Here is a 12,295-nt window from a genome sequence, read left to right on the forward strand (position 1 = left end):
CGCATGTCAGATGACATCGGCAAGCTTTCAGACTTCTTTTCTTTGACCCTGCTAGAAGATTCATTCTTCATCTTCCAGCAGGCTCGGGGACTAAGTGGCTACACTTCACCTGGCAGTGAATGTAGTGCTTATTTCTTGATTTACCCTCCTTATTGACAGAGTCTAAGTGGCCACACTTCTCCTAAGTGGAAGAATTTTCAAATTTTATCTTGAGCCCCTTACATCCTTCTAGCAAGCCTTACTTGGCTAAGTCCGAGGTCTCCTAACCGGTTAAACTGGTCGGCATTGACTTTCACCGCCCAGGTCACCAGTTAAACTGGTCAGTTTTTTACTTCCACTGCTTGGATTACCAGTTAAACCGATCGGCTTCACATCAAAGTGCTCGGACTTGTTCAAGATAGCGTTGCTCAAAGGATACAAGGCGCTCGGGGACTAGCTGTGGGGGATATGACCCCCAGTATCCACAAGACAAGACATGGGCTGCACCGTAAGATATTGTTTAGTACCAAATAGGATATTTTCCTTGTAACCCTACCCCTCCAGAGCATATAAGGAGGGGCAAGGGTCCCCTAATCGACATCTACATACATCTCATATTCAATACAATACACCAAAGACACAGGACGTAGGGTATTACGTCGATCAGATGGCTCAAGCCTGTCTAAATCGCTGTCTCTGCGCCTTGTGTCACCATTCGGTTCCTGATTACGCGCACCTCCACCAACAAATCTACCATCGCGGGATACCCCTCGGTGGACTGCCAAGCATCTTTTGTCGACACAAGCTCCGGTGCATAACCCCCTATTATTCTGCACTTTAATTTATGCTTGTGCATTAAGTTTAAGAAGTTGAATGAAACCCACTTGCATATATATATCCTTATCCTATGAGTTTTACTAGTATGATAGGATCATGTAGATTGCTATGCTATAGGACTCCGATAGAAGTCAAGTGATTGCCTGTCACTCGCGAGAGATAGAAAAGATATTATTATTGCTATTATATTATTATCACCTAGAAAATATATATGAATGATAATTGGAGACTAGGCGGAATGGTACTTTGGATCTAGACTTGGTTGGCATTCGAGCGAGGCTCGGGTTGCACTTGTTCCGCCTGTGTCAGTTAAGGACCGGCCGTTGCATTGGGTTCTAGTTAGGTCACAAACTTATTATCCTGAGCACATACTTGTTTATGAGAGCAGAGAAGACTCGTTGCTCTCTTATCGTGGGTTCTAGCTCTTTTTGGACTAACTGATTGGAGGCGGGGATGGTGGAGGTCTAAGCACCACACTGAGTCCAGGACTCAGGTGTGGGGGCTTGGAGTCCAAGTTTGGATGGAGACCTTGACCCCTTGACAGAAGAGTGGTGGGTTGGTCCTGCTTGTGCCTGGGGTACAAACGGGGCGTGTATTTCGGGGTACCCAGCTGGGCACATTGATTCACGAATCACCGGGTAATCCGGTACGACTTGTTTACGATCTTGCACCATAGTAAGAACTGGAATATAAAAGATGATAAAATGGTCTGATTGCTTACCACCTGTTTGAAAGTATCACATGTGCTTATATAGAATGGTTAGTTAATAAACTAATGGTGACTGCTAATGAAATTGAATATACGGACGCACTTTTAGTAATGCTTCCTGCAGATGCAATAACCCACGAGCCAGATAGCCTTGCATATCCTTGGAGTCTTTTCTTTCCTCCTGATAGGTAAGCCTTGCGGAGTACAATTGAGTACTCAGGGTTTGTTCTACCCTATTCCAAGTAATAGGAACATGTGGAGCTGGCACTTATGTGTGGAAACCTCCTGGTGGGCTCAGCGAGGATTTCCTTAACATTGCGGACATAGAGTTTATTTGAAACTTTCACCCAAAATATTTTACAATGGAAAAACTTATAACCTGCTATGATGTATATAACGGATCATCATGTTAATGTTTAACTTGTCATGAAATGATTTTATTTCCGCTGAGACTCTGATAACATGATTATATTCCGCTGTTATAAATAATAAATATTATACTTTGATGTTGCATGAAAAGTGATGTAAGAAATGGCTAAAATATTGTAAGCTTTATTCTCTCATTTGTGATCCTGATGGAAAAATGTGGATTTTCGGGTTCTCCCATGGGGTGTGCTCGACAGAACTGTCTGATGTAGCTCACCTTCGGGGTGCTTAGTGTGTAGTGGAAGACAAGCGCCACCATAAGTGTGTTATTTCGGGTGGTTCTGCCACACCTATGGTTGTTCTACCTCATGATAGAGGAAGATTGTTTTATGTCATAGTGATTGAGATGAGATATTAGGACATGTGGTCCATTATCTTTGTGCTATTTATGCGCTAATAAATCTTACAAAAATTTTCGGTCAGATATTATTTTTGCAATGATTTGCTATCGAGTAGCAACGCTAATCCTATCAAATGTTGGTGGATTGAAGTTAAGAATATCTTTTGATATCTGAAATAGCACATATAGTCTTGGTGTAATCAATGATCCGATTATGTGGATATAATGATTCTGGTTATCTATAAGATCCCCAAATTCCAGATCATTGAAATAGGCTTTACATGAATATGGAAAGACCATTTTGTGATAGTCTTTAAATAGACATTTAATGGTCAATTCCATTAATCATTCTGACATTGTATTTTTCAAGGCTTCACATTAATGTGTATAGCTTGACAGAATGATATATCACATACTGAAGTTATGTGGTCTTGATTCTATTGAATCAAAGGTCATTATCTATAAAGGTAATGCAACTTGTGTTGTGTAGATGGAGACAAGTTATATTTAATGCAATAATTTGCACTAGGATGGTTCTGTTCCATAGGTAATATGGACATATGGATATTTGCAAACTAAGTCTTGTGATAATCTTACAGAGATATTCATGAAGTCTACCATACTCCACATTTCGTATGTGTTGAGTGCATTGGTATGAATTTACTTCAAGGTTTGCTAGTATCAGGGGGAGAGTCTCTCTGATTAATAACTTGTTGTAAACATCATATTGCACTCTTTTCTTTGTATGAGTTTTTCCCTTGGGGTTTCTCATATATAGTTTTTAATGAGACAATATCAACACAAGGTTATGTCATATCATCCATTTTTCCCATTGGGGTTTTTGGTAGATGATATTGGGACATAAGATGCATTGTACTCTTTTCTTTATGTGAGTTTTCCATTGATGGTTTCTCATATAAAGTTTTTGACGAGGCAATGTTCAACACAAAGGTTCATCTATTTTCTTCGCTGGGGTTTTTGAAAGATGATATTTGAAGCATATTGACCCTATGGTCAAGGTATTTTTAGACTAAGGCTTTGGGTTTATCTCAAAGAGTCTAATAACATTGGTGATGGTATATCATGGTGTTTCTCCTTATTTTTTCCACTGGTTTTAAGGAGTTTTGCCTGGTATACCGGTATTACTGTGGTTTTTCCACAGGGTTTTCCAAAGATTCATAAAGATGCATAATAGATGAACAGTAAAGACTACAAGGAGCTAATTGATTAAGGGGAGTGTTGAGAATTATTATTTAGTGCTCAATAGGGATTAATCTAAGGGGTGTCTTTTTACCCCTATCTCTCTTTCATACTTGTAACCGCCCACATGGGCTCTGTATATATATGTACACACTATTCATTGGAATACAACACAGAATCATTTGCATCAATTCCATCTCTCTCGTCCTCTATTTTCTAACAATTTCAAAAAGAACCGAAAAATACCTTGGTGCAAAATAAACAAAATGATACAGCCCATTTAACGTGGTGGACCGTCTCGTCTTTCAGCTTGCGGGCCGGGTATGTCGTTACTCGTTAGTTAGAGTAGAAAAAAAAACACAAAAGAAAAAGGTTTCCCATGTGTTCCCGATCTTGGATCCCGAGCTATAAAATGCCACGATGTTGGTAATCGGGAATCTTGACCAAGAGCAACGTGATGAAAAAAAGGCTAAAAGCTTAAAGCAAGTAATTGGAACATGCAAAGACGATGTTTTAGTCAGACCGAGATTCCCATTGGAATTGGAACAAGACATGACCTTTATTTATCAGAACATTGACAAAAAGCATGTCTTTCAAAAAAAAATTTGCCAAAAAAATCCGTGCAAACACGACTGGTTTTTGTTTAGATGACGCAAAATACAGTTAGGGTCTGCTTCATACAAGATCTAATTAGTAGTAGCTACCTAAAGATTAGTTAAAATTAATCTTAGTGCATCTTACGGAAGGGCTAATGGATGAGCTAATTTTTTAGCTAGGTCTTCAACTAGTTATTAGCCAAATAACTAACCAATCTCAGCTAATTTAAACTAATTTATAGCCTAACTAGTAACTTGTTCTAGCTCATCCAAACATATATCCTTGGTTAGAATGGCATGCCTCATTTATCACACTACATATATGTGTGGTACGTGATGTGACCGAGTGATTGCATATTTGCATTGTTTAATTAGTAGAAGGTGTCATTACTCCCGAACTAGGTTAATTTGGAGCCAGACGGTAAAATGCACGCATATAATACATCGTATCTTAAGGGCCTGTTTGGCTGATATTACATCCATATCAACCCGTATGTGCTAGGGGTAGATTAAGGCCTTATTTGAATACCCATGTATTGAACTCAATCCATACGCGTTAGAGTTGTTTGGTGTGCAATGTGTGCATGAGACTAGCTCTTAGGGCCTCTTTGGCACGGCTTATGTCGGCTTTGGCTTCATCTATTTTACGCAAATCGAGGCACTGTGGCGTGAAGTCGTTTTGTAAGTCGGGGTTAAAATGAACTAGAAGCCGAAAAAAGTCAGTTTTTCTGGCTTCACCGGCTTTGGCTTCACCGGTGAAGCCGTTTTGGATGAGCCGTGCCAAAGAGAACTTTAATCAAGAGGTAGTTTTTTTTCTCTTTTTGATTAAAATATGAAACAATATGCTATGGGCTAGTTCATAAATTGCCATCCAAGCTGCCCTTAGCTTATTGAGTTTGAGCATGTCCCCTCCTAGAAGAGCAGCGCTTTCCGTGTATCCTAAAATCCGAGGTATAGAAAGTTTAAGTTTTGTCTTGAATTATGCGATATTCTGGATTAGTTAGTCAACAACATCTTTGGATACCTTTTTTTAAAAAAAAAACTATCCATACATTAGTTTATGTATGCCTTTTAAGTTTCAAGCATTATTATCTTGTCTAAAATGACGCATGTAATTAGTAGGTGAAATCAATGACAATCTATGCTTGCGCTTTTTATTTGTTCTCAAATTAGTTGCAAAGAGGAGCGATAGTGCATTTTTACGAGAAAACAAGTTATATACATCAAATTAAAGCAGAGTGAGAGATTCTTTGGAGACATGTTGGATGAGAGTAGAGTGGAGGGACGGCCCCCGGCCCGGCGGCATGCGCAGCTGCGAGCGACATGGCCCTGCTGCTGTCCTCTGTCTGCTCTCGGGAGCTCACCAGCATGTTCGGTTGGCTGTTTCGTATTGTTGCTAGTTTGTGAAAAAATATTACTAACTGATTTGTGTGAGAGAAAAATACTGTTTCAGCTAAAAATTTACGATCATTTACAATAGGTCACAGCCAAACGAAGAGGCTGCACGGCAGCACTAGCAGTACTAGTAGCTTTCCTCGACTTCCGTGCCTAGTCATTGCCTCCACTCCTTGTCCTTGGTGATGGTGCCATCATGTCACGTTGCTTGTCATCATCATGCTAGTTCATGTACAGAGTACTAGCCCTCCCTCACGCCAAAAACTTGCCGTGGGTACCATCGATTGCGTATGTGCACCGCTCCTGCTCCGTTCGGAATTCGATCTCTCTGTGTCAAACTATTAAAAATTCGATTAAATGTAGGAGGGAGGTATCAATAATACTCATGACACAAAAAAGTTATATTATTGGTATGCCTATAAATGATCTAACAATACTTGCACTCTTCTCGTCCCAATCAGGATATATGCCTCGCCACGGCGAATTCAGAGTCCGATGACCTTACGTCCGGGGCTCCCACGCCCGTGTGCACGTCAAGGACTCGAGGTATTTGTTGCTTTTCACTATATATATGGGAATTGGGAAGCATCGTCTAGGCTCCATTCGATCAAGTGCTGAGCTTTGGAAGGGGTCAACCAACGTAAAAGTTAGTTTCAGCATCCCTGGTTAGAAAGAGAGAGAGAGAGAGAGAGAGAGTTAAGAGATAGAGAAATGACGTTGGACGAACAACCGTGTACCAGCATAGTTGCACGCACGAACCGAACACACGTCATTGAGTTGAGTGCACTCACCGGATACATGCATCATCCTCCTTCGTATGCGATTGCGATTGCGCATGCCTCGCCATTGAGTTATCTTGAGAGTTTCGCACGAGGCGCGCGTGCCCAGCACAGTGCTCTGCGTTGCATGCATGTACGGAGTAGATGCTCGCGCCAGCACTCGATGACTCCAGATCTGTTTTTTGTGATGGTAATGATCCGTAATGAGCACATATATACACTCAGCCATAATGCGCCCCTGCGTTGTCAACGGCCGGCTCAACCTCAGCAAAGCCAGCATAAGTGGTTGTGTTAAAAGTCTCTTCTCGGCACGTTTGGTGGACACGAAGCAGGGGCAGGCGAGGCAACAGCATGCTCCGGTATCATTGTCATTCAGGCCATGTTTTGTTCCTCCTGGAAAATTTACACCCTATCATATCCCATCAAAAGAACGTATAAGATGAGTTATTACACCAGACATGGCTATGAACACGGCAAACTTGAGCCTTGTGCTGTGTAGAGTACTTGTGGCAGTAACCCTTGTTTAGTTCGCGAAAAGTTTTGCCAAAAAGTGCTACAATGTCTATCACATCGAATCTTACGATACGTGCATGGAGCATTAAATATAGACGAAAAAAAACTAATTACACAATTTGGTTGAAAATTACGAGACGAACATTTTGAGCCTAATTAGTCCATGATTGAACACTAATTACCAAATAAAAACGAAAGTGCTACGTTAGCCAAATTTTCAACTTTTCGCGAACTAAACAAGGGCTAAAAAAAAGTGAAAAGAAGAAGAAAAAAATACTTCTAGTATACACGATGGCTACATGAGCATGGGAACCTTTGAAGGCTGCATGACTCCATCCATTCCATTCCGCTGGGTTCGATCAAGGCAGAATACTACTGACAGTGGAGCAGGCGGTGTCCCCTAGTCACCCAACTATTCCTCGCCTCCGTCGTCGAGTCGCTTTTTCTCTCAGGCTAATCATAATCTTGTTCCTAATAATCCCCCTCTGCCTCCCACAGTCGACAGTCCCACGTCAAGATCAAGACACAACAACAAACGATGCTGTGCGGCTCTGTCGCTGTCTGTGCTTTCTCTCTCTTCTTTCTTCCGCTGCCTCCCTCCCTCCCGTCCCAATTTGTTACTGCCACGCGCCAACGACCGTCCGTCATTCCTTGGCCTCGTCCGTTTCTCCTCACCTCCTACCACTCCAGACCAGACCTCCACTGCTGAGAGCATTTCAGAGGCAAGAGGGAGAGACAGAGAGAAGCAGGCGCCGGCAGCTGAGCCGGCGGCGGGACCAGGGAGCAGAAGAGGAGTAGGAGGCATGGGGATGGGCAGCGACGCTGCCGCCGTGTTGTTCCCCTTCTCCACCGCCGCCACCACGTCGCCGCGGTTCTGCGGCACCGCCGTCAGCCACAGGAGGTCAGGATCCCCATCGGCTTTGCTTTCCTCTGGATTGCATAGCAAATGCATATTTGGGGAGTTGGGAAAACATGAACAGGAACACAGCTTGCTACTATGCCGGTGCCGCGCTAGTCTTGCCTCTTAGCTAGATCCCTTCACCATTTGCTTCACCGACTCCAGTTTTCATTCCATTCCATCGTTTCCACGCCGTCCATCTATCGTTTCGGCAGGAAGAATCCAACTGCTACTCTGAAAATTGCTTCTGCTCCTACTTAGAGTACGTCAAAAATTGCTTTTGCTCCTCTGAAGGTCCATCAGAGGGGACTTCGCTTGATAGTATAGTACCATCAGGCGCCACTTCTGAATCTTTCGCTCTCCTGATGAAAACCACAGGCTTTTTCCAGCTTCGGCTTCATGTCTCTACACCATCCCTTCTTAGTTCTTAATTACACTGCTGTATCGTTTCCTGGAGAGTGAAATTTCATCAACTGTTCCGTGGTAGATCCAGAGCTCAGGTACTAGCAGAGTAGCAGTAGCAGCATTGCCTGGAACAGTCTGTTGCAGTCAGTTGATTCCTCAGCACCTGCTGTTCCGTTCTTGGGAGGGCGTGTGTGGGAAAGGCGAAATGTGTTATTACAAACAATGCACTAGGTCATGTCTACGCATAGCCATCTCAAGTGCTAACTAATCTTGGTGTCTAATAAAAACTTTTGGGTTCATTGCATTGCCTGCTGTGCGTGTGCAGGATATTTTCAGATGTCGCTGAGGATGTGACGGTATCGGTGGATGGACAGTCGTTTCTGCTGCACAAGGTCGGTGTATACTCCATTTCAACACTCTTGTGTTTTTACAACCAAGTTTCATTTACTCTGCTTCCATTCGATATGAATCTGCCTTCAATCATCTGTACCTCAGCGTGGTTGTTTAGGCGAATCTTCAGTTAGCAGGTGCATTTTCCTTTGCTGGAAGTTCAGTGCCATGTTTGGACCAGTACTCCGTAGGTTGTGCATGCATGCCACTTCTCATAAATTGCTTGGTAAAGGACCAGTAGTGAATGGAATGGACGCTTGCTTTCCTTTCAGGACATGGAAATGGGTATACGAACTCCATACAAAAGATGTAGTAATGACTAATTATTTACTACAGAAATCTTATGTGGTGTAATTAGCGATTCACTTCTTGTAAATTTCACCGTATGTAATGTACTGACTTTGGAAAATAATAAGTACCACATATCAGCCAGCTTGGATGCAGTTCAAGCCTATTAAGATATTTTTGGTCATTCTAAAGGCTTGAAAGTAACAATTAATGAACAAATAGGGGGATTCACATTAAAGCGCTCCAGTACACCAGTTAGGTAAAACTCAGGAAAGTTTTGAAGGAATAGTAAAGGATTTATGTATAAACTGAGAAATCTTATTGGTACATCCCTCTGCATAACCCATGAAGCAAAATTTTAAACTACCTTTCCTGGAATAAGTTTCACCATGCCCTACAATTGTGTACTTGTTTTGCAGTTCCCTTTAGTATCTCGGTGTGGACGAGTACGGAAAATGGTAGTGGACTCCAAGGATCCAGATCTCCTAAAGCTGGAGCTTGTAAACGTACCAGGGGGAGCCTTTGCATTTGAACTTGCTGCCAAGTTCTGTTACGGTAGCAATTTCGAAATAACCACGGCAAATGTGGCCCATCTGCGATGCGTTGCAGAGTACATGGAAATGACAGAGGACTACCAAGAGGAGAACCTCATTTTCAGGACAGAGACGTACTTAAACGAGATTGTGCTCAAGAACCTCGATAAATCCCTGGAAGCCCTTTGTAAATGTGATGGATTGGATCCAGTAGTGGAGGAAGTCGGGCTTGTAGATAGGTGTGTTGATGCAATTGCGGTGAATGCAAGCAAGGAGCAGCTGGTTTCAGGTTTGGCTCACTTGGAATGTGATGTGGGATCTGCAAAGTTGCGAATGCACTGCCAGGATTGGTGGGTTGAAGACCTTTCTGCGCTGAGAATCGACCACTATCGGCGTGTGATTGCTGCGATGAGGAGAAATGGGGTCAGGCCAGAGAGTATTGGCACCTCTATTACTCATTATGCCCAAACATCACTCAAGGGCGTCGAAAGGCGCCATGTATGGGACTCAGGCCCATTTGTTGGAGACAGTCAAAGGATGATTGTTGAAACACTCATCGATCTGTTGGCGACTGAAAATATTACAACGGTCACTTTGTCCTTCTTGTTTGGCATGCTGAGAATGGCAATTGAAGTTGATGCAAGCCTAGACTGTAGAATCGAAGTCGAGAAAAGGATTGGCCTCCAGCTGGAGATGGCATCACTAGATGATCTGCTGATCCCCTCCACGCAAACAAGTGACTCGATGTTTGACGTTGACACTGTCCACCGTATATTGGTGAACTTCTTGCAGAGGATAGATGAAGATAGTTCAGGAGAATTGTCACCTTGTGGATATGACTCTGATGGACTCAAGTCTCCAAGCCACAGTTCAGTCCTCAAGGTTGGAAGACTAATGGATGGTTACCTTGCAGAGGTAGCACCAGATCCATATCTGAAACTGCAGAAGTTCATGGCTCTTATTGAACTGTTGCCAGACTATGCACGCATTGTTGATGATGGACTCTACCGTGCCATCGACATATACCTGAAGGTAAAGGCATTAGATTACAAATGTCACATTTTTTTAGTTGTTTCAGCAAACGCAGAGGTTTAATATACATAGTTGATTCAGTCACAAAGAATCCCATATTCTGAGTAGGCATTATTTCCTATCTATCTTCTGTTCAGTCTCGATGGAACTGTGTGTATGCAATCAAATGGAATAAATTCAATAGCTGATCTCTGGACCTTGATCTCTGTCTGACTAAACTTTCTGGATCAATGTATATGCTTGAAGTTAAATTGCATAAAAAGACTTCAATTGACAAAAACATGATAGTTATAGGATCCAACAGAATAAAAACATATTTGATTTAGTGGCAATGAATTCCATATTCTGAGTAGGCATATTTCCCATGTAACTAGATAGCATGAAAATGTGTGTATGTATAACAAATTTTAGCTGACCACTGGGTTTTGGTTTCTGTATGGTTGAAAAGTCAATTGTGTGATCAATCTTTAGGCCTGAAGGTAAATTGCAACCAGAAAGAATTTAGGTGATCACTGAACTTTGCTCTCTGTCTAACTAACAAAATTTGCCTGATCAATCTTTATGTCTGATCATAGCCTGAACATGTTTGTAATCAGCCCAGGCGCATTCGTAGCTGTTTGCTTTGTTATTCTTGATTGATTTTCTGTCTAGAGAAAGAGAACTTGTTGGCTGACCATGTTTGCTTTGAAAAAAAAAACAGGCGCATCCATCTCTGACGGAGTCGGAGTGCAAGAAGCTGTGCAAGCTGATCGACTGCCAGAAGCTATCCCAGGACGCGTCGAGCCACGCGGCGCAGAACGACCGGCTCCCGATCCAGATGGTGGTGCGCGTGCTCTACTTCGAGCAGCTCCGCCTCAAGTCGTCCTTCTCGGGCGGCGGCGGGTCCGGGTGCGTGGGCGTCGGCCTGGGCCTCGGCGCCGACGGGTCCCTGTCGCAGCGGTTCGTGTGCAGCAGCAGCGGCGTGCCGAGCTCGTGCGTGTCCCCGCAGCGGGACAACTACGCGTCGCTGCGGCGGGAGAACCGGGAGCTGAAGCTGGAGATCTCGCGGATGCGGGTGCGGCTGACGGAGCTAGAGCGGGAGCAGGGGCTGATGAAGCAGCAGGGGAGGATGCGCGGCGGCGGGGGCGGGGACGGCGGCGGCGGGTGGCACGGCGGGGAGCAGGGGCGCGCGTTCCTCGCGTCGCTGTCGAGGGGCTTCGGCCGCATCACCATGTTCGGCGTTGGCGGGCCCACGGCCGCGGATAGGAGGCGGAAGAAGAGCGGTCGGAGCTCCCAGTGCTCCGACGGGAAGGCACGCAGGCGGCAGAAGGCGTCCTTCGCCTACGACTGAAGCTTGGCATCGACAATGGAGCCATGGCAGGCAACGATCGTGGATGCGGTCTCAGCCGAAGGATCGGAGCTGGGCAATACTAGGCAGGATGGTGACTGGTGAGTGGGCGAGGATGATCAAGACTGCGTTTTTAGATGTTGGTGAAGGCAGTTCGTCACTCAGACGAGCAACAGGGAGGAATGGAATGGAAGAGGAGGTTATAGCAGGAATTGCCTGTGCTTGCGAGAGATTTTAGCAGGAACAACGCAGGATCAGCAAAAGTAGCACCAGGAACTACTACTAGTGTCAAAACTTGATGACTGTAGTATTTTATACACTAGTCTAGTATACGTGTTTTAAAGCGCCAAAACGAAACTACCGTTACGAGTTACGAGTTTCAAGAAGGTAAACGAAAACTAGCAGTACGCCGTTGCGAAAGAACGGAGCATCTCCGAGAGGCTGGCCAAAATTTAGTAGCCAAATACCATATAGCCATTATATAAAATAGAAAACTTCTCAAAAAATGGGGAGTATACAACAGTCTAGCTATTTGTAGTCTCCTATGTTGAAATCTTGCCACGTATGTACCTGCCGTGCGAATCTAAACCAGCTAGATCTCGCATGCGCAGGGATGGCGAGCGAAGCTGGCTTGCTTTCTTTGGCCAC

General features: G+C 43.9%; 1 protein-coding gene across 1 annotated transcript; it reads left to right on the forward strand.

Annotated features, from left to right (window-relative positions):
- The first annotated feature begins 7,443 nt into the window (after nt 1-7,443).
- On the forward strand, nt 7,444-11,999 carry LOC136505123 (BTB/POZ domain-containing protein At3g08570-like). The gene is made up of 4 exons (XM_066500224.1): nt 7,444-7,675; nt 8,403-8,469; nt 9,175-10,320; nt 11,021-11,999. The coding sequence occupies exons 1-4, from the start codon at nt 7,578-7,580 to the stop codon at nt 11,648-11,650; spliced, it is 1,941 nt and encodes a 646-aa protein (XP_066356321.1). The 5' UTR covers nt 7,444-7,577; the 3' UTR covers nt 11,651-11,999.
- The last annotated feature ends 296 nt before the right edge of the window (nt 12,000-12,295 follow it).

Source organism: Miscanthus floridulus, chromosome 14, assembly GCF_019320115.1.
Source record: "Miscanthus floridulus cultivar M001 chromosome 14, ASM1932011v1, whole genome shotgun sequence".
In the NCBI taxonomy this organism is placed as follows: Eukaryota; Viridiplantae; Streptophyta; class Magnoliopsida; order Poales; family Poaceae; genus Miscanthus; species Miscanthus floridulus.

Coding starts and splice junctions, on each gene's coding strand:
- LOC136505123 (XM_066500224.1), top strand. CDS start 7,578: ATGGGGATGGGCAGCGACGCTGCCGCCGTGTTGTTCCCCTTCTCCACC. Junction 7,676..8,402: donor ACCGCCGTCAGCCACAGGAG/GTCAGGATCCCC, acceptor GTGCGTGTGCAG/GATATTTTCAGATGTCGCTG. Junction 8,470..9,174: donor AGTCGTTTCTGCTGCACAAG/GTCGGTGTATAC, acceptor CTTGTTTTGCAG/TTCCCTTTAGTATCTCGGTG.